Below are 22,898 nucleotides of genomic sequence, written 5' to 3'. Positions count from 1 at the left end.
CTGAATGAAGGCTAAAAAGAATCATTTCCTATATTTTTGTCATAAATTTTGTGAGGTCCATATGTTACTCTGGAATCATTAATAAAGTTGTACTGAATGTGCGCTTATTTTGTTAAATGAACTGTAAAACCGTATAGTGTACAATCTTTTATTGAGGAAAAAATTTCATGATACACCTTGTCACAGTCATTTGCTCAAATAGAAAGCTGTCCACTTTTATTGAAGTCTTAGACTGTTTGTTTTTACCATGTTTCCTTATTCGCTGACCTATAAGCAAACATTTGCGCACAGTCACTATCTTACACCACATGTAAGCAACGGCGACTGATTAAAAGTGATACCATACCAACCGTCGCTACCTGGGCTATCCATTGCAGGCGGCGACACAAACCACTGAATAGGTGAGTGACATCATTGAGCAAACAGGCGTACGCTCCGCGTTACTAGGGTCAGACGTGACGTCACCAACTCCATTTAATCTACCATATGCACAGTATGCGTGGTGTCGCAAAGATGTGCCCAGACCATCGCAAGCACACGCCACGCTTGGATACGCCATGTGGTTTTCTCGTCTGTATGTGTATGTATGTGTGTGTGTGTGTGTGTGTGTGTGTGTGTGTATGTGTGTGTGTGTGTGTGTGAGTGCATGCGCGCGCGCATGTGTGTGTAAAAAGTGTAATCGACCAGGAGAGCGCCGTGTGTTTTCAGAGTGGATTTACTGAGTAATTTCGCCTCAAACGACCTGCGTGTACAGCATAAGCATTTCGTCATGACCCCTCCTCTCTCGTCTTATTCAGCCTATCACCGGTGACATGGACACTTCATTGATCTTCTACAACATGCATACTATGCGGCTCACATGGCTTCGTTAATCGGCCGTCCACTTTGGAATGGACTGAACAATCGACCAGTGTGATTCGCAAGAAACACCCGTGTGTACGTTCTATCATTTTTAGCTGGTAGGAGGATAAAACGCCTTATTGGCACGATTTTTAAGAACACGTCGGCACAGCAAGAGAAAATAGACAGACGTCTGGTAGTCACAAGGTGTTGCCGTTCCTCCCCCCCCCCCCCCTCTCTCTCTCTCTTTCTCGTTCTATCTCTCTCCCCAGTATTGATAGCAGCGATTAGTGGATACAATTAATTCGTGAGAAGGATTCGACCGCTGAAAAGAACCCCGATCAATAACGTTGCGGGACTTCATAGAAACCGCAAGCTAGGGTAGCCTGAGCAGCACCTCTACTCGGCGAGTGTCCCTCTCCAACTGTGCCGACGTAACAGCGAGCTTGGAGGGTAGCCGAAGAATTAGGGGATAGACGGATGTTTTCAGATTAAGTTTGGGATCACCCACCCTTCAGCATCTTCGCAGATTGACGTCTTGCTTTTTTTTTTACCTTCTATCTCTTCCCCTCGCGCCCATCTTCGTAAGAGGGCCTGGATGAGATTTCGAGAGCATTCGCCGCACGCACGCGCCAGTCGTCGGTTTGTTGACAGTCGCTCTCATTATTCTCCTGTCCCTCGTCGGCGTGCATGCGAACACGAATCGCCCAGCTGATATTTTACCTGCGTCGCATGTGGACGTCTTCAATGCACACTCGTGTTGATATCATCTGATAATCATACAGCATTTTTTATTCATCGGATCACCAACATGCTGAACGAGACGGAAATAAAACGTGTTTTTGGGAAGGAGGTCTACATAGCTGATTCTATTCTACAGAGAAGATGGAGAAAGGTAAGAACTTTCCGTGATTTTTTAGAACGTTGGTCGTAACATACGTGGGCAGGTGTTGTTAGCGCGTGTTGCTATGAGAAAGTGTGTTATGAATATTTGTTGATGCGATGCCATTCTCTTTTCGCCCTACTCACCTTGATATAAAAAAGCAATTTGCTAACAAGCTACTGTTTGGGAACAGTAGACGGTTGACACCGTGGCGTGTTATATACTTGTTGTCTTTTTTTTTTTCTCTCTCTCCAAACACTCAAGCGGCATTTATGTGTAGATACATTTACAAATGGTTATGGTAACTTGCAGAATACATATACTGATACGGTAAATATGCCTGAAGCATGGTGTAGTTTACCTAAGTAACCACATTAATAGATATTTGTATGTTTAAGGAGAGAATTAACGATACAGATGCCGCAAATGGTGACAGTGTTACAATGATTGAGTAATGTACTCTATTGTTCAACATGATAGGCCCCTAACTGATAAGGATACAGGCTGATATAATGTTCTTAATGCAAGACTGCGGTCATTGCTCGTAAACACAATATCTTTTACCCAGACTATACTTACAGAAAGGATACACCAGCACAAACATGAATTTGTGCGTGTGTGATGTATAAAATAATTCAGAGCTCGAATACTTTATGACGTTATGATAGTGGCAGTGTAACCTTGAAATGGACAATTCTTTAGTTCTGGAACAGCCATTGACGCGACTGTCCATTTCTTTGACATTCTCTTCAGCGTTGACATATTAGTAATGTTTCTAAAAACGAATAATAATGATACTTCGCCATTATTCCTTGACTGAAAATGATATACAACAAATTCCTCATAGTCCCGCTGAATCAAGTCGCGCTTGTTTCTAGGCCGTTAAAATGACATTAAAAGCCATTCGGAGGAAGAAAAAACCCGCCCACATAATTATGGATCTGCTTCAACTCATTCTCAATGAATATCATACCCTGTACTGCGGTTTTGCTAATGTTATACTCAGATTTGTTACCATCAAGATATATATTCAAAGACACATGTATATATCTACGTATCCCCGTGTCAGGTATTATATATGATTACATGTATATTATGCATTCACAAGGAAATTTTTTAACGGTTGAAAGCACACACAGAGTAATATGCTGTAGTATGAAATGTCAAGTGTCAACACGCACGGAATGGGAGAGATTAAGATGTGAACGCCTTTCCCCCACCATTAATAAATTCTTCGACATGTTGGAAGAGAAATGTGTAATTCACGTTATACGTCTATATTTGCATTTTCCCTCCGGGTTATGTTCATGACTGTGCGAAGAACATAAAACCCTGTATCAATATCAAAGGTCACGCGGCACATATCAAGTATAAATAAGAAGGTATCAAAGAGAATAGTAGTCGTGTCATTTTGTATATAGCTATTGTAGACGCGTTATCAAGTACAAGCAACATAACCAGCAATTATTGGACTCTGTACAGAAAGATGGTGACTATGAACAACTTTATTTGATCTCAGCTAGTAATCTTGCATCGCCGTTGCATTCCAAGATTTTTTTTTTCTCCCCAATTGTCATGGTTTCACCAATGACTGATCACAACTATTGTTCAGCAACCAACCGTGTCATAAGTTCTTTGAGTAATGGAACATCTGAATCAGTCAAAACGCTGATGATGGATGAAGCGCCACGACGTATGAATGACGTAGCAAAACTGAAATGAAAAGAAACAGAGACAGAATGCGTATTGCCCCATTTACTTTAGAAATGACGAAACGGACTTGGAGAATTTGAATTGAAAGACGCCGACCCGAGCTACCTGCTCGTGTTGCATCACAGAAGGCGGCCATGCGTGCGAACAATGTACCCGTCACAGGTTAATTAATGCACGCAACTTGTGTGTACCTGAACCGTCGAATGCCTCGGGCGACCTCACGCAACGAATGCGTTACGCTTTATACTCTCCACATTGTGGTGCACCTGTTTCTTTATCGAATTCGAAATGGGATAGAGGCATAAAATTATAAAAACAAAGTTACAGGGGGCCATCCGTAGGCGTTTATCTCATGCCGTGTATTCTGTACGGTCGTCGAAAATGACATGGGCTGAAAAGGCGTTTCACCATCGGCTTCCAGTACAATGAATAGGCATTTGAAATACCATAGGCTTAACTGGTATAGGTCAGAGTAAATTTAGTCTGTGGACAAGGAAAGTAACGTTCTGTGTAAATCGTTATGTCAATGATATTGATAAATGTCATAGTGATAAGAATGATAATAAGTTGCTCTCTTGTACAAGTGTATGGCGCTTTACAAAGCTGAGTGGCAGGTAAACGGATAAAATCAGTAAGTCTTCAGGAATCCTTTGAAAGTTGCAAGTATAAGGGCGCCACACGGATCCTTGATGGGAACCGATGCTACACTGTATATAGGTGAGGTGTGTGAGAAATTATTGAATGAAATTAATGATCTTTCCTGCATTAATTATCAGTAATTAATTATGAACTATGTAATCATGGCAAACGTTTGCGTGTATATCTAGCATATTTCATACGAATTATAATATTCGTGTATAAGTGTACAGAAAGAGAGAGAGAGAGAGAGAACGAGATTCAGAGAAAAAAAGATACTGTCACAGGTGTTTGTGTAGGTTATGGTAATTTCTGTCGTCTTTGTGTCACTTTATGACTTTACTTTATAATATCTTTGATATAAATATATGTAAAAGAATTATTACATAGACATAAATGTACGTGTGTGTTTGTTTGTCTATGTGTGTGGGTGAATTATGTGTGTTGAAAAGTAAATACATTGTACTGAAGTAACATGCTCAATTGAAAATGTTTGATATTTTACAAGACTGACCTCGCAGCTTGTGGCCAATACAATGAAAAAACAAATACATGTGTACAGTATTGTACCTGGAACCTACAAGGCGACATTTATTTTTTTTCTACCCAAAATATTATTTTCCCTTCTTGTTTGTATGTGATAATGTCCGCGATGAATCATTTGTTTTGTTTTGTTTTTTCTTTGTCGTTTTATGCGAGAACATTTTCATTGTATAATGATATAAAGTGAACATGACAACTTGCGTGGAAGGAATCTCCTAACTGCTCCCTATGTGATAAAAAGGAGGAAACAATTGTTCATTTATTCTGTGAATGTGAAAAGGTTACCCCAATTTGGCAAGACCTCCTTGACATAATTTCACGGTATAACAGTTCAATCAATAATGTAACCAATTTCGAGAAACTTTTTGGATTTTGTAATGATAAATTTGTTTCATATTTATTTCTGTTAATGAAATATCATATCTACAGTTGCAAGTTTGGTAATAGACTCCCCAATACAGTAGCATTCAAATCTTTTGTTAAAAAACAGAAGGAAATTGAATATTATATAGCAAAAAAGAAAAATAAATTAACTTCCCATTTCAAGAAATGGCGTTTTGAGATTTAACTCCTCCATGCAATCCTCAGGCCATTGTAATAGACCAAGTACATTGAATGCTTATTGGTGCCATATTTTGTTTGTTTGTTTATGTGTTTTTGTATATAGAAAGCCATATTGCGTTATTTATTTGTAGTCGCATGTAGTGCATGTAGTACAATATACATTGTAACGTACTAGTAACGCTGCCATTTGTTGTCGATTTTGGCTCTTCAGGGGCGATTTCTGAGATGGTAGCCTTCTTTGGCATTGACTTGACCTGACCTCCAGTGAATCGATGAGTGTTTTTAAACTTTACCATCGGATGTAGGGTTTGCATGACATCTTACAGAGTGCATTGTGGCTGGATTGTGCCGGGTCGGGTGGTGGGATGATCTACATCTATATTTATATGTACAGGGTATGTGTGTGGGGGTGTGAGTGGATATGTGTTGGGATGAGGATGTGTGGGGTGTGTGTGTGGAGGGGGGGGGGGGGGGAGAGGTGTAGTTTGTGTGGAAGTTCAAGTTATGTTTGGGTGAGGTGGATCTTTTCGCCCCCTGATTTGGCTTGCTCCAGTCTCTGCAGTGCACACACCTTTTTCAGTTGGAAAGGACGATGAAACTACTAATTGGTCACTCATTAGTTTGTTTACTTGTTTGTTTTCATGCATAACCTCCTCAGAGGCATCTGTAAACCCCTATAATGGAAATATGACATAAAACCATCTGAATGAGACCTTCTCAGATATCATCTTCGCTATCCCCTCTATCCTTGGAACAAATTTTTTTTCCTATCCTACATATTGTTCTGGCATATTTTATGTCTCATCTTCCCCCAGACACCTGGGGAAAATTTCCAGGCATAACAGTCTAAAAAAAAAATAAGAAAAAGAAAAAAACAGTTTTACAACGCACCTCGATCTACAGTGCATGCCCTCCCACGCATAGCCGCTAAAAGAATTTATAATGCGTGTCTGTCTAAATCTCTACAGAAATCTGAGAATGCACTGGAGAACATGTATACACAAAAACTACACAAAAACAAACAAACCTATAGGCAAACAAAATAAATGTGCAATATACGAACAAGCTTTCTCATTTTTTTTCTCATTCGTCTATATGCGAGTGGTATACACATTGAAGAGTGAAACGATTTTACAGTAAAGAAGACAAACATCGATTTTTAAAAAGAAGAAGAAGAAATAAATACATGCGTGTTTGTGCAAGTGGTCATTATCTACACTGGGTATCGCGAGGAATGTCAATATCACGGAAGAAAAAATATCCGCAGTTCTTAATCGTCGTTATTGTGTCCATACACATGCAAGACTATCCAACAATACCCGTAAGGAAGCTAGCCATTTGAAAAAAAAATAAGTATTTTTAGATTATCGACCCTTGCTATTGCTCAAGGGAACTCTGGACTTCCTGTCGATTTAACGAAAGCATTTTTCTTTTTGATAATTCTCCGTTGACTTTCCATCTTTTTTTTTCTGTTCACAGGGTCGGTATGAATACTTCGTGAAATGGCATGGCTGGCCTAGCAAGTAAGTAATTTCGCTTTGTTTGTTGTTGGCCTTCTGCATGGACTGTTTATGATTTCGTATACTTTGACAATCTATTTTTAGGTCATATGCACGAATATTTCAGTTCTGTTTTTCTGGACGCGGCAACGCTCGATCACTATTATTTTGTGTCAGCACCTAAAGCAGCGCATTATCGGATATCTATTTTGTACGTGATATAGCAGACATTTAGTCTGCATGGGAAACTTTGAAATCCTATATATTTACTTGAATAATATATCGGAGACATGACAGTATCTTGAGGGAGGGCGTTTTTATTTCTTTTCTTTTTTAACCATGTCTATTCGTTTGACTCTGTAATTATACATCTCATCTATGACTCCTATATACGTCATATTTTTTATGTTACTAGAAGGAAAAAATACAAATGAACGGATTTACACATGAAGTGAAAATCAAACTATACGGCAATCTTCTATTGCAGTAAACTGTAAAAGTCATGTAAGAATTCACATAAAATGAGCTCTTGGAACCTACCCCTTACAGAAATGCTTAATATGTATACATTCCTTATATTTCACATGTATTCATTTTCGTATTTGTTGTTTTGGGCACATTCAGGTTTTTTTTAAATATGTTTAGTGTGTAGTGTGTGAGATGTGGAACTACAAAAACAGAGAAAACAACAACAAACAAACATCTTACAAATTCATGAATATTATCACAAACAACATTTACAACATACGAGGAATGAACCGGTATACAAGGAATATCAAAGTCCCTTACTTGATATGTCATATACATTTTTTTTTTCTGATTCATCTGAATTCACGGGAATTATATTCCCTTACTCATTATGTCTATTTTCCGATTCATGTGAATGATCTTTATCTCAAACAGGTCTGCGCCCCCAAAATGCCCGATTCTTTCTCACATTAATATTGATGTCAATCTGATGCATACAATTCACTGCGAGTGAAACATATTACATACCAGTAGCACTAAAGGTAGCACAAAACCTGGTTTAAAAAAGACAAAGCATAACATAATATACAGTGCCTTAAAAACGAAAATTATCAAGTGCCGTAATCGGGTAAACAAACATTGGAAGCATAATGGATCATTGACAAACATGTACTACACGTCTATGATAAAATCCGCTCCCTCCATAAATATTGCGACAAATCAATGAAATGCATTTTGTTCACCTTTGCTTTAGATTTTTACTTTTCTATGCCAAATACAAAAATAAAATTACACTAATAGAGCATCCGCAAAGAAAGCTGTAGATTCATTGGTAATCTAAAGATGAATATTTCAACGGTGTTTTTGAAGTACAAGTGATTGCAAATCAATAGGACAAAGTCGGGTGTCTCCGACGAAGTGTTTTTCTCCGGAGCTTCTCTCCGAAGGTATACAGTATAGTTCATTCAGGTGCCTTTTGTAACTATTACTTTGCACGATGACATGGTATATTTATATACTCGAATAGTACTGACATTTCGAACTCGTTGTCAATATGATTTAGAAGTCCTATTATACACGTTAGCATTATGGTATACACACAATATTGAGGCATACTTCAGCTTTGATCCCCGCAATGCTATTTTGGAACACTAATACAATCCCCATCGACAAAAGAAAAAGAGGAAGGAATGAATGACTTTCAGTCAGCATAGTGTCATGTTTATTGTCGATGGGCGTTGTGTTATCAAACGCAAACACAGAGGCCCCTGCTTCCTTAGCCTTTGAAAAGTCGAGGCACGCGGCTACAGCTTGTTTACCTGTACCGCGATAAAGGCTCTTCATGTTTTGATCCATGTCCAATTGTTTCTTGCGAGATGTCTCTCGACCAACAAGGGGTACTTATAGACGTCACAAGATATTCTCTGATGTGAGACTGCAGATTCTTTCGTTGACAGTATCGATATTGACGTCGCTGATTGCTCTTCGGATGTACGCCAAGAAGATATAGAAAATGATATAGCAAACACGAAACAGGCGTTTGAGTATCTACTGTTTATACGTCGTTTGTATATTCGAGTCATCTTTAGTCCCGTTACAAATGAAATTTGAAGTGTTTATTTCTCGGAGACATTTATAGCTGGTAGGAGTGAAACATTCGTAGTTATACGCTACAGGAATCGGCGTTTTCTGTGTCCAGTAGGGAAACTGTTATAAGTTGGAAAAAAAAAACTTTAACTCGCATAACTGTTGGCATTCCGTATTCAACAAAAAAAATCGTGTGTGGCGTATTAAAAATCCACCGAACTTAAAAGCAAAACTTATGGATGGGTGACGGATTTGTCCTGTAATAACTTCCAATTCTAGGAAATATTACGAGTCGTCTGAATGCTTTAGATCGATAACACTTATCAGTCACACAGATGTATTGATTAAACCAGCAATATCAATAGTGAGCATTTTAATACAACATTATGATCGTTCAGATGTGTTTCAATTAAGCATCATCTTCTCGCTTTGGATTGATTTTTTCAAAGTGCCTCTTGCAACGCTGTTTTATCAGTCTCATTTTGTATTTGCAGACAAAGAATATTACAATACTGAATTACAATACTGAATCGACAACCATTATGTGCCGACTACAGACAGAATATCTGTCCCATAAGTCTATAGGTGTTTGTACAGGGAATGACGTAAGGGTAGGAGCTTACTGGCGTAATCACCTACCTGAAAATGGTTCTATGGTACTTGAGGATTACTATTCACTGTTCCTTTCCATGGGAGAAAGTATACTAGTATTGACGTCTGTTGGAAGATATAGTATACATGACAATTTGGTACAAAGGTCATACCAAATATGTGTATTTCTTTGATCTGTTGGAGTGTTACAGTTTTCAGAAGAAACGACGGCGCTATACATACGGAGGGTAGCCCATTTTCAGTAGTGACAATGACAGTCACTTCTGGTCTTCCATGGGGCTCTGTTCACAAAAATGTCATACAATCAGGGACTGATAATAGAATAAAAATAACACAAACACAAATGGAACGGTACATACATTGTATCATGTATACGTATCAGCTTCACTGAGTATGTTTGTGTTTGTGTGTTTGTATGTTTGTGTAAGTGTGTTTTGCATTAAGTTCTTTTATGTGGAAAATAAACGTGAACTGTTTAGAGATTGACACAACGTTATGAAGACAGCGTCAGTCAAAACAGACATGACGGCTTGACTACCCTTTATATCTGTTTTACTTACACATAAGCATATCATATAGTATGATGTAACACACAGGCAACTTGTTTCACAGATTATATAAGCTACGCACGCGCAGCAAAAACAAACGAACAAACAAAACAAAACAAAAGAGCAAGCAGACACACACTTACAGACAGACAGACAGATTGACAGACACACAAAGGTATATATATATATATATTTTCACATGAACCTAACTCCAGTCCCGATTAATCACTATACTGTAGAAAGCTGGTTTACCGGTATTGTCGCTGAAAGGTTTTTACGCCCTGATACCGACAGTAGTTTGGTTCTCAGTCCACCACAGGGAGCTTTGCATCTTTTAAGACGGCTTAAATTGCCTCTTATTACTTAGTTTTCTGGTGATTATCTCGTAGTTTTTGGTTGATCACCTATGATGATTGTTTTTTGTTTTGTTTTGTTTTCTAGGTTCAATACATGGGAGCCGGAAGATAACATCCTCGACAAACAACTCATATGGGCCTTTGAGCAAGAACTTGAAAAGTAAGTTCAGAAATTATGACAAATTTTTATGCTAACTGAAACTGATTATATTCTTAAAGAGGAAATCCACCCCCAAAATATACAAACTCCAAAAGAGAGAGAAAAAAATTCCTCCAGAACGTGCCAAAAATGATAAAAATCGGAAAAGAAAATAAGGAAGATGTGACATTTTGAAATTTCACATTTCTTTTTTTCGGAATACATTTCTTGACCAGTCCTTATGAATGTACAATGTAATGAGCGAGCTGATGATGTCCTGCTCTCACAATTCTTTTTGTATGTTACTTATGAAATTCGGAAAAAATGTTATTTCTAGCTAATGCAGGTAAAAGCACATTCCCATACCATAGAAGTAACATTAATTTCTTCCTCTTTTATTTTGGGTGTTTTTAACACGAGTTTGATATCTATACACCTGAAATATGAGATTTTTGTTATTTGTGTATATATGAAATGAATAAGAAATTGTGAGAGCATCATCAACTTGCTGATTTGAATATTCTTATAACGACTGGTCAAGAAGTGTTTTCCGAAAATTGTTGAAATTTCAGAATATCATAACTTCCTTATTTCTTATCAGATTTCGATCATTTTTTGCACTGTTCTGGAGATGATTTTTCTCTCTTTTCATGAAAATGAAGAAATTTTGGAGTGGAATTCTTCTTTGAGCACACAACTCCCGCATCGTAACTCACTGCGTCTCGTACCATTGAAAGACTCTCTCGCTATAGTGAACAGCAATAGAGTTTATACATCAATGTCATCAGCGAGGCATGAGAAAGTTAGGTAAAGAGTTTCTGCATCGTCGTGGTATACACTTCAGCCGTGAAATGGACTCATGTTCGCGATGTCATTAACTCGATGTACCCCTAGCCCCGAACCCTTATTCGAAGTAAACGCTCTTTCACCCCCCACTCCCCCCCCCCCTCTCTCTCTCTCTCTCTCTCTCTCTCTCTTCTCTCTCTCTCTCTCTTTCTTCTAAACATGCCATCAACTATCTTGGCGCCATTTGTAGCATCAGTGGTCTTCTGTCTGTTGTGTGAAGTATAGATCATGTATATCAGATATCCACTTTGTAGTAATTGTACAAGGCTGTCACGGCTGTGGAATGATGTAACGAACTTGTTAAACACTTGCGCATGGTATTCTTTATGAGTATTATAGCTTCTTCCAATATAAAAAATGATAAGAAACAAACACAAAAACACATGCATGCGTCGGAATCGCTCATTTAAAAGCGGATATATCTCTCGGGAAATTGAAACAGGCGCCGGTTGATAAGCAATAAAATCCCCTCCCCCTCACTTGCTAGGTCTTAATGGAGGTGGTAGAGATACATTTAATTCCATATGTTCAGAACTTGAGAAAAATTAAACCGAGCCAAAGATATCGCAAGGATGAATTTCGCGTCAAAACAAATCGGATATTGCGGTTCAGTTCGATAAGCTCGAATTCTGTATAATTATCTCATAGGTGTCTATATATCCCCAAATATAAACATTAATGGAACTGAATGAATTCTCATCGTAATGCACAGCCATATGTTAGCCCAATTTCGCTTGGAGGGTATCTCTGTGTCGTGATTTCATTCAACCAACGAGGCACTAAAGGCGAGCTCACCTATATAGTACCTCCTTGATTCAACACTGTGCTGCAACAAAATGAAGAAATCATCCCTTGGTGTGCGGGGCATCGCTATTCGCTTTCCTTGACGATTGTCTCGAAACGAACGGTCAATGCGTCGGGGCATATAATCGCCATTTGGCGATGACCATCGCGCTGAAGGGTTAACAGTGACGTCAAAAGATTGATATTTCCGGTGAGCGGAGGCAAATTTGAGGCATCTTGTGCGTCATTTACGCGGAAAGAAAAAAAAAAAACCACCCAAATATGAAAGGAGCCATCGTTTCCTCAAGATAGATGCCTCCACTTTGATTAACAGTGATGGGGGTGGGATATCTCCCTATGTAACCCACGCTCTCGGCCCAAACAGCGTAAATAGGTCGTATACATATAATACAGTACGCTACTGAAGTGATGGTGTCATATCAACAACAACAACAGCAACAGCAAAACAAAAATGATGGAAAAGCCGTGTCATAAGCACAGATTTCATATTTATGACGCAAATGATACGGCTAGGATTAATGAAAATGCCTCTAATCAGTATCATTTTGGTTTTGAATCGGAGCTGCATTACGGGAAATTGCTGCGAGTTAATTCCTTTCATACCTGCTGTTGGGTATAGAGGTTTGTTATTCTCCTTTCTCATTCAACAGGCTAAAACCCTTGCCTATCACGATTTTCGATTATGACGTCACAATCGCCACTGGCGGCGGTCTCTTCGACTTTCTCTCGTGACGTAGCCCATGAACAATTTTGACTCCCTCGTTCGGTCTGTTTGTTTCCGAGTGAGCGGAACATTTGGATTGGAGGGGGAGGGGAAACAACAACAACAACAGCAACAACAACAAACAAACAAATTTGATGGGAAGCAGGGTCTGTACATATATATATATATATATATATATTAGATACACTCAGCAAAAAAAAAAAAGAAAGTAAACACTTTTTCGAGTTCAAAATTTTCAAAGAAGATTTTCATGAAAATCAATATATTTTGTACCATATTAAAAGCAATTAAATTGGCTATCAATCTAGTAGGTCAATATAAAAGGAAACTTTACGCATGAGTGAACACATTTGTTTTTATCCTCCAAAGCACAAAAGTAAAAATTGCAAAAATTGACGTATTGTCTTTCATTTGCAAATGCCCTTTAAGACAACAATAATAACAAAAGACCAGTTTAACACAATGAGAGACACAAAGAAATGGCAATAATAAGTTTATATTCTCTTAATCTCCTATTAACCTCAAACAAAATAAAAGTGGGAAACTTCAGGGCGGAAAAAAGAATTTTTACTGAACTAAAACTTCAAGTGACATAGGGAGTAAGGGCACGAAGATGATTAAATGAACAGAATATCTTTATTTCATTCATTCAATTTAGTAATTTCAGAATTCATAAGACAAATTCAAGAACCAAATATGATTTACAATTTTCCTAATTTGAATATTGAATTCAAAATTCTACCATTTTTGTTAATGTTGCTTATTCTCTCATTTCATGTGACTTTGGACTTGACAGAACATTCTTCATTTTCCTCCATTATTTTTAGCCTTTATTGATCTTTTGGGCTTTAAAGAATTTATAGAGATCATAGGTATATTTTTTGCAACTGAATCCATGTTCATTATTGTGTCAAATGTGTCTTTTGTTCTTATTGTTACATGGAAGAGCATTTACGCATGAATGACAACTTGATCATTTTTGCAATTTTCACTTTTGTGCCTTGGAAGAGAAAAACAAAGGTGTTCACCCATGTGTAAAGTTTCCCTTTTTATTGACTTATCAAGTTGATAGCCAATTAAATTACCTTCCATATGGTATATAATACGTTAACATTTCACCAAAAATTCTATGAGTAATATAAACTTGAAAAAGTGTTTACTTTCTTTTTTTGCTGAGTGTATATATATATATATATATATATATATATATATATATATATATAGATAATAACATATTTTTTATTCTCATTCTCATTTCATGTATGGTTTCTCATTGGGACAAAGATCAAAATATCATTTTCTGATCCAGTCCGGACAATAAGGCGAGGATTTTTTTTTTGAAAGTATCATTACTAAATGGCACTGGACACCTTACACATTTAATGTTCTCCCAACCCCAGTGATTGCAATAAACATTTTTAAACGTCAAATTGAGTTTTTTGGCATAATCACTTGATTATGCTATTCACGTTGCCAACGTTACCTTTGCTTGGAGCAAAATTCCGATATGTCGAAAGCGACATTACTTGTCTCTCTGTTAGCTCGCACACACTTTAAATCGATGAGACCTGTGCGAGTAATATTGACGAAAACAAGTTGCCAAACAAGAGGTTTCTACGCAAACACTATTACCTTCTGACATTGGCGTAGAGCTATATAAGAGTTGGCAGGACAAAAAAAAAATAATTTAGCGAGTATTATGTATCATGTATTTAAACTGACAAAATTGGAAGCGATAAACAAGAAGAGAGAGGACGTGAGATGAATAGAATGTAGAGAAAGAGAGTTTCAGAAGAGGTCGCAGGATTGATAAAGGTAAATAAGCAAGCAAACAAGCAAACAGACAAAAATAAAACCTCAAAAGCGAGCAGAGTCAACAACCTGTCACGAGGTCTCCCTTTCTCTTATTGGCTGATGCTCCTAGTACGAGGTCATCACAATGTCAAGTTTAGACATGACTTCTCGAGGAATCGACATTCGATTTTTCTTTTCCCCCGTAGCAACAACCTCCCCTTGAAAAAGGGTGATATGCCCATAGCTGTTGCTTATAAGTTTCCTCACAGCTTTCGCGTAGGCTAGCTTAAGTCGTCTGGGTCTTAATCCGGCTGCAGGGATGTTGTGACATTTCTCTTTTAGTGTTTTTTTGTTTCACATTTGACATTTTCGTCAGGTTTCAGGGCTGTTCGGACATGTTTTGAGTCGATATATGAAAAGGTAGCAAGTTCAGTCCATCTGGGATGTAATTAGAAGTAACATGTTGTTTTTGTCTACTTCGTCTATGTCTCCTGGCAAAGGTTTTGTCTGATAACATGTTTCAATTTGATATGCAACATCTAAACCAAAGAGATAAGATTTTGCTGTTTATATTTGGAAATGCGTTCGCGTAGATGAAACGACAGGCGCTTCAAAGTGAAGTACGTCTAATTTATGGTTTATTGAGACACTTGGGAGAGATTGGAGGATCGTAATCAGCCATCGGGTTAACAAAGAAATCGATGAATTGACAAAGTCCTTGATTTGTTTGGGAGGGAAGAAAGGGTTTTTAGAAAGAGAAAGCGTGCGAATGAAAGGTCGCACTCGCAATGACGTGCCCTTTCCACTACTGACGTCACAACTGCATTATCTAGGAGAAAGACCCTTTTCACTGATGCGCCTTAAATCCCCCGGCCCTTGTTAAAGAAAATCAATTTGGAAGGAAATCATCGGTTTTGGATGTTGCTCAACTTTCGCTGCACTGAACATGCTTTCAGATGTATGTTAATTTATCTGTTCGAAAAAATGTGATTGATATTGATTTCTTGACCGCATCACCGGGCTGCTCACAATCGCTGCTGTCAGGTGTAACCAAGTTCGTGTTTGACTCTCCCGCATAACACTTGATACGGATTGCCATAAATCATCATGCTTCCTCAGCGCTTGACAGACATATTCCAATATTAAACAAATACAAGGAGAAAAAAAATCAATAAACTTAAAAGAAAGAAGAATGCAAGTAAAAGAATTTCTCACTAATTCATGGATGTCATGACAACATGACTGTTTGTCACAGCAATTCGCCACACCTGCAAATCTTATGATAACACCTATAAAGAAATCTTGCATGCTGATCGGCTGTCGCTGATTTCGGTTGTCGTTGATATTTCGAGCTATTGTATGAGTAATCGGCTCTGGAATACATAAATTGAGCACCTGGCAACACGTAGCCTCTTTACATTGTGCTGTATTCTTTGTTCTTAATGAAATAAAATAGCGAATAATTAATCTTAATTACCAATGAGATCTGAGTTGAAAACTTTATTGAACCTTCTGTATCTTCGGCGGGAAAGGTTGAAAACTAATGACAGGGTAAATAATGCTCTACGTTGACATTATTTTCTGCCCGTGAGTAATAATAAACGTAGTGATTAAATATAACGTTTCGAATATACAGCTTATCATTTCTCTCTTTCTCTCTCTCTCTCTCTCTCTCTCTCTCTCTGTCTCTCTCTCTCTACTGAATTCAAAAACAGACAAACGCCATTTTAAGTGATTTTTTTTCTTGAGGTAATCATCAAATAGAAAAAAAAAATATTCTTTTTCACTGATACTGCATTTATTTCATAACAAGAAAAAGATTTTCAAAGATGCTGTTAGAATCATCGTACACATCTTTATCATTTTCTTTGTTTTTCAGAAAACGTAATCTCAAAGTGATAGAAATGGATGTATTTTTTTTTTTACGTTAAGCTCTTCATGTATGATAATTTTATAAACATATACATTAAAGTTCTTTTTCATGAAGAGAGATAATTCTGTATCATGACTCATGATAACGAATCACATTTTATGCACTTGGATGCATTGTGCAAGATGCTCGTTATACTTCTTAGAGGTACTTAGGGACCAGGGCCTCGTTTTGTTAAAAGATAAAATCGATTTTAAATTTCCTTACCACATAGGTTGCCATAGACTTACAGTTGAAATCAACTTTATAATCAATTTTAACTCTTCATAAAACAGGGCCCAGGTGTCCATCACATCTTCTCTAATGGCCCTGTAAGTTAATTATTGGAAATGTTGATACCCATCCAATTCAGTAATACAAAGTGTTACACCTAAACAATTGTATGTGTGTGTGTGTGTGTGTGTGTGTGCTGACGCAAGCTCGCTCGCCCTTCATATATTGTTGTTCGAGAAATACGAAAATAAAATTGAAATTGAATTGAATTGAGTATCATATATTTTTTCTTTATATGAAGCCCCCGCAAATAATGTTTTCCCAGTGAAAGGTGCGACATTTGCCAGCGGAGGATCAAGGAAACTACATGATACGCTCTTCCCTTTCAAAGTGAGTGATAAACATCGCACACGAGAGGATAAAAGCACTGCATGTTTCCCGATCTTTACATCGCTGGCTTATTGAACACATCACTTTCTCCGAATTTGGTTTCCTTTTTTAATGATGTGCTGTATGTATTTCTTTTTTTTTTTTGAGCTCAAGATGACAGAATTTTACCGTCCTTTGAGTGGAGTTTCGCGATAAAGCCCACACTTTCACCCCTGACCCGTCAGAAATTGTCAATAAGAGCTGTTGTTGATGAGTGTTTTGTTCACAAGTTCAGTTTTGTGTGTGTGTGTTTTTTTTTTTTTTATAGTTTTACCACTCGATTGGGATGTCCCTTGTGTGACGTAGTAGATGACGACTGCCAAATATTGACCGGCGTTTGCCCACACATATTAATGGGGACGGATAGGTTTAGAAGGGCCAACTCGTGAGCTCTTGAGCGGACGGGTGTAGTCCACCCACTTTTTGGCCGATTAGCGCGTCGAGAGCTAAACCGCTCGACTCCTACGATTTCTCCCAACCGTGACATGAACGGAAGTGCGTCATCTTACGTAACCGTCATATTATAGTGGCTACACAGACATATCTACATTTAGGTAGAAATGAAAGATCCACTTTCGCTCTGATTTTTTTTTCCATCGAAAATTATGTCGCTGTTGTTGGGGACATTGATCTTCTAAATGAGTCTAAAACCCAAATACAACCAAAACGAAAAAAAGAGAAGAAAGAAATCATAACAATATTTGACTTTTCACATCCCACAGAGCAATGAGAAAATGTCGCTTCCACTGCTTGATACTGAAAATGTTACACGGGAAGTGACGCGTATTGATAGATCCTGTATATTGCTAAACTGTACATATATATATATATATATATATATATATATATATATATATATATATACATATATATATATATATACATATATATATACATACTATATACATATATTACGTATATGTAATATATGTACATATGTATATATTACAATGAATTTTCAGAATTGTCATTGTCGACCCTGAGAAAGATGAGGAAGACGAAAATTTGGTCTGAATAAATAGCACTGTTGGACTGTCAAAATGCCTTACCACTCTACTTCTTCACCTTTTCTATACTGGTACCAACACGCGGACTACAAGTATCATTACATATAGATAGATAGATAGATTGACAGATTTTTGTTTCTGTTTTTCCTTCATAGGGCTAATAAGGAAAACATATTCCTCAAACACATACTACATTTCAGAAGATACTAAAGTAACAAGCAATGATTCAGTAAAGTCTGTTATATTATATACTTTATATAAAAAATACGAAGTATGCCTATAGCTTCAGTATGACCGTTAATGTACCTTGAGCATCAAAAGAAACCTGTTACATAATCATCCCCACAGGGCGTAACTCACAGGAACACAAAACACCAATGTGAGTCACATTTGGGCTCACGTTGTAGGTGAATTCATTCCTAACAAGCATATCTCAATAGCAAACATGTCCAGATAATGGTGATTATATAGGTATAAGTACCAAGTATATAATCATAATCTCACACTTCATAAATATGTCGGCTGCCCTCTGTACCCTATCCACTTAAAAGGGGGATTTATTCAATTAATAAAGGTGACAAGAGGATTACGACATTCAACATTACGACATTAGACATTAAGTATAGGGCTTTGATGCGTTGTGAGACACGAGGCGCATATACACGTGTACATAGCTTCTTTCGCTGACGCTTCCAATACGGTGTAGAATGTGAGGAGCGCTTTCTAGAATAAACCGTTATTGTAGACAAAAATGCACGTTCAATATACATCATGGTGTCATACTGCATCATTAATCATCTTTTTTAAAGATTTTTTCTGCCGCTCGTGCAAGTTTTTACAAACAAACTAACGACAGTGCACGTTACTTTCTCGTCATCTAACAGAATATGAATACTTGTCTCGTGAATCGCTCTTTGATCTTTAATACTATGGAGGAGGGGGAGTTGTTAAATAAAAAAAAAACAAACACCTCATCATTTGTTCAGTTTAAAAGCAGCATTTGTGTGATAATCATACGTGTGTGTGTGTGTTTGTCAAACTAGATGTCAGAGACTGGCACAAGTGAAACAGTATACGTTTAGACATTAAATTCGATTCCCTAATAGAATATGGAACATTGAGCTATTCTTAGCACAAGCCGGATACCATCCTAAACCACGACATGTGCTCAAAACCACTTCATCTCTTGTGTCATTTCTGTATTCTTTTGACAGATACACAGGACGTCTCTCCGTCCTTACTCCATACAAGATTCTAGCATTATACGTAATGCCAAGGTGAAAGTTGAGTCGAAAATTGAGTTGTTACATAAGTGAAAGCAAATGTTTCAGTGATGCGATGTATCAAGTTATCAAGCATCGCCAACTTGCCCGATGGTAGCCGAGTTAGTGCAAGTACAGATTCCGCCTGAATGCTAAATGTGCGCTGTCTATTTATATACTGTCTGACTATAGTGTGATAGACTTGAATCGCTTAGGTATCAAACGCTTTTTTTCTTTTTTCTTTTTTTTTACTCGTCGAGCAGGGGAAACTTGATTACGAAGGTGTGTGAGATGGAGAATGCGGCGTGTAATGAACCAAAGTGAGTTGCTCTTACATAATTCAATTACCTCTTCACGTCGCTGCCGAAGCAGGTGATGCGCGCCAAAACAACACCTGGAATACCCGGGAAAGCTACTTCCGCCAAGACCTTGAAACGTGTGGCATTATGGGTAATCCAGATGCCCTGCACTGATCATTGCCGTAGTAACGGCATATGTTACTTACATGGGCATGCATTACATAAACACTTAAATGCATATGATGTAATGTAACAGTTTATGTTCGATATAATGACATTATTTAACTGTTTGACGAAATTGTGAAATGAAGTAGAGTTGTTGTTTTTTTTCTCCAAAAGATCTTGATCGTTTGAACATGGCCATAGTAACGATGGTATCCATGGCGACACAAACGCGCAGGGTCATGTGACTGAATGTGAAGTCCACTTATTTCAGTATTGCCACCTGGTTACTTTCTGCGCAAAATCCAAAATGATATTTGCGCGGATAGTGAATTAATGGAGGGGAAAAAGGCGCAATCCGTTTTGAAGTATGCACGACGTTATGGTAGATACCTGTGGCATGAATGAACAAAGCAATGAATAATGCCCACAAGCAAACAAACAAACACGTCTTGAAAGCAATTAGTTCAGTCATTCCTGTTATTCACGGTGAACATGTGAAAAAAGAGAGGTACTCCGTTGGCATACGGTTGGTGAAACCGTTACCTTATCACACAAACCGACTCGCGGTGGCAACCGATATAGCAATTGACAGACATTCTACTCGGTGGTAATAACTTTGAATTTATTCATATATCTAATTCAAGTAAGCAGTCATATATTTTTCATTTTCGTCCTGTTCCTCAATAGAAGATGAAAAGCAAAAACCCACAACAGTAATATAGCTAGCTTTCCTTTAAGCGTCAGATCACTCGACATAATCATTCCTCATACAATCGATTACTTCAAAATAGAGCAAGAATCCATTTTTGTTTTCACGCGAATAAAAAACCCCTATAAACATCTGAAGGGTTCGTTGGCAAGCAGTAATATACGTCTTGCCCTTAGTTGCCTAAATGTCACCAGATCTTGGTATTTATACCAAGATCTGGTGACATATAGGGTTTGATTTCACAGTGCTTTTTTATGGAAGAGTGTGTATATAGGTATCCCCGTTATCGTTAAGTTTTTCCTAATCCAGAGTCCTGTAGTAAGCAATAATATAGGTGCATTTAAAGTTCAACGGTATAGTGGTTGCTGATTTATATTGACGTGAAACGTATCATTCCTGGAGTTAAATTCTCAAAGCAGAAGAACAGGTGTGAGGTAATAACAACATCTCTTTATTAGCTTTGCATACTGTCAATGCAGTTGAAACCGATAGTTATACCGTTTCTTCAAACTTTATCTTGTTCTGAGTTTACTTTATTTTACAACCAAATTTCTTGAAACGTCTACTGTTTTGTTTCTTTATTTGTGATGAAGCCAACATGTTATATGAAATGACATTTCACCCTATAATAGACAATCGCTTCTTGAGTGTGTAGAAACACATTAATGGGGGACACGTTTTTATTCCGTCTTTGAAAAAGAAAGAGAGGCGTTTGGCGCGACATCAAGAAAGGATTGCTTCTTGCATTAATTCTTCCAGGAGCCTTTGGTGAGGATTACCATGTTCGCCTGTCACAAATGCAAACGAATCACCCGATCTCATCTGGTAATCATGCCAGTGGGTTATCCAGACAATGGAGGTTAATAAATATCGGAAAAACAATCGGACAGCTCATCGCTGTAACATAATCTCACACGGATTTTAGAAAGTGTGAATCTGCCAACGAAAGACGCGCATTAAGTAACTGTATATGTATGGTTATTGACCATAATCCTATCCCGTATTGCCGGGCGAGCGATATGCTACATAAGTCATCTGCCGGTTCAGTTACTTCTGCGTTCTCAATATTCGCGAATTATTCATTAGCCGTGATTTAGGGTGGATCAAGTGGTCTTTTGTGGCATCGTGGAGCCTATTACGAGCCTATGATATTTGTCAGCTCTGCTCGGCAAAAGCCGAATGGATGAGAATTTGTGGCGGGGACTAAATCATAACCGAAGGCGAGGCTATTACATCTACACGCAGTGGCGATGGTACTTAAAGATGACGGTCCCCGGTGGGTTAAACTCGTGTTGTTAGTGCTTGCTGAATGGGCACAAGCCGACGTATTGCGGTGGTATAAGGATGGTGCGAGCTGCCGTGCGAATTGCTTAGCCAGTCTCCCTCATTGACATGTGGGCTAAATGTTAATCCGCTGGCGCTCGCTCCCGAACACGATGGCGTCCGCAGTCCTATAGGTATATGTAATAATGATAGAGGTGATTCGATACGCACGGGCATGGACGTGAAGCCGCATTGAAGACAAGTATGAGTAGCAGCATTTCGCCAGGGCAAACTTAGCCTCAATAAGGTGGGGGCGGTTGAAGACGATATTCTCGTCCAAGGCAGCCTAGATGGCGTGAATAAACAGCGTGGGCGAGCAGAGAGCGATATACGTGGCGGAACCAAATGTGATAGAATTACCACACTTTGCTGGTAAAGGTATACAGAATAGGGCACTTACAAATTACTTCTCATGGTATAACCAGCGTTCGACATGCAAGCAGACGGCATATATTCCCCATTGCAGACACCTGACTTGCCGTCACTGCAAGGAAGGGGGCATTGAATTGGCATAAAGATGTCGCTTTCACCGGTCAATAATAACAATTCCTAATACCTTATTGCTTGTTTTTCATATAGCAATTATTGGTCGTTGCTTTGTCTTTGAAGAGTTCTTGCTTCCGAGTGTCAAAAGGAAACTAGCTGATATCGTCTGGCGAATGTCTATTTGTCATCAAGACCTTGACACTTTCTGCCACTTAGAGACGAAATCGTTATTTACTATGGGTTTGCATTTGAAAATAGTCAGATTTCGTCATGGTATGGACGAGGTATAATGGGCATTGATAAAGCGTCATAGCCTCAAGGCAAAAAGTCATACAGCAATTTTATGACTCGCGCCATTATTTTATGGTGACTTGACCGCATATAGCTATAGATGATAAATGATCTGAAGCTTGTTTTGACGTCTTGCGAACGCACAAAATTGCCATTTACCCTGCCATTAGATGCTAGACTGTTTAAATAGCTCGGATTGCCTGTTTTTAAGTTGTTGTTTTTGTTTCA

The 22,898-nt window shown here is 38.1% G+C and overlaps 1 protein-coding gene across 1 annotated transcript in view; it reads left to right on the top strand.

The window, feature by feature from the left end:
- The first annotated feature begins 740 nt into the window (after nucleotides 1–740).
- Nucleotides 741–22,898, top strand: part of LOC139726164 (uncharacterized) — a 43,416-nt gene continuing 21,258 nt past the window's right edge. Inside the window, exons 1-3 of the mRNA XM_071637242.1 lie at nucleotides 741–1,735; nucleotides 6,659–6,702; nucleotides 10,335–10,409. Coding sequence (XP_071493343.1) covers nucleotides 1,652–1,735; nucleotides 6,659–6,702; nucleotides 10,335–10,409 — 203 coding nt within the window. The 5' untranslated portion in view covers nucleotides 741–1,651. The remainder of the gene's footprint in view (nucleotides 1,736–6,658; nucleotides 6,703–10,334; nucleotides 10,410–22,898) is intronic.

This window comes from Diadema antillarum, unplaced genomic scaffold, assembly GCF_040938485.1.
Source record: "Diadema antillarum isolate AM-2024a unplaced genomic scaffold, OU_Dant_1.0 seq00000079_RagTag, whole genome shotgun sequence".
Taxonomy (NCBI): domain Eukaryota; kingdom Metazoa; phylum Echinodermata; class Echinoidea; order Diadematoida; family Diadematidae; genus Diadema; species Diadema antillarum.
This window is presented reverse-complemented; position numbering and strand designations above follow the sequence as displayed.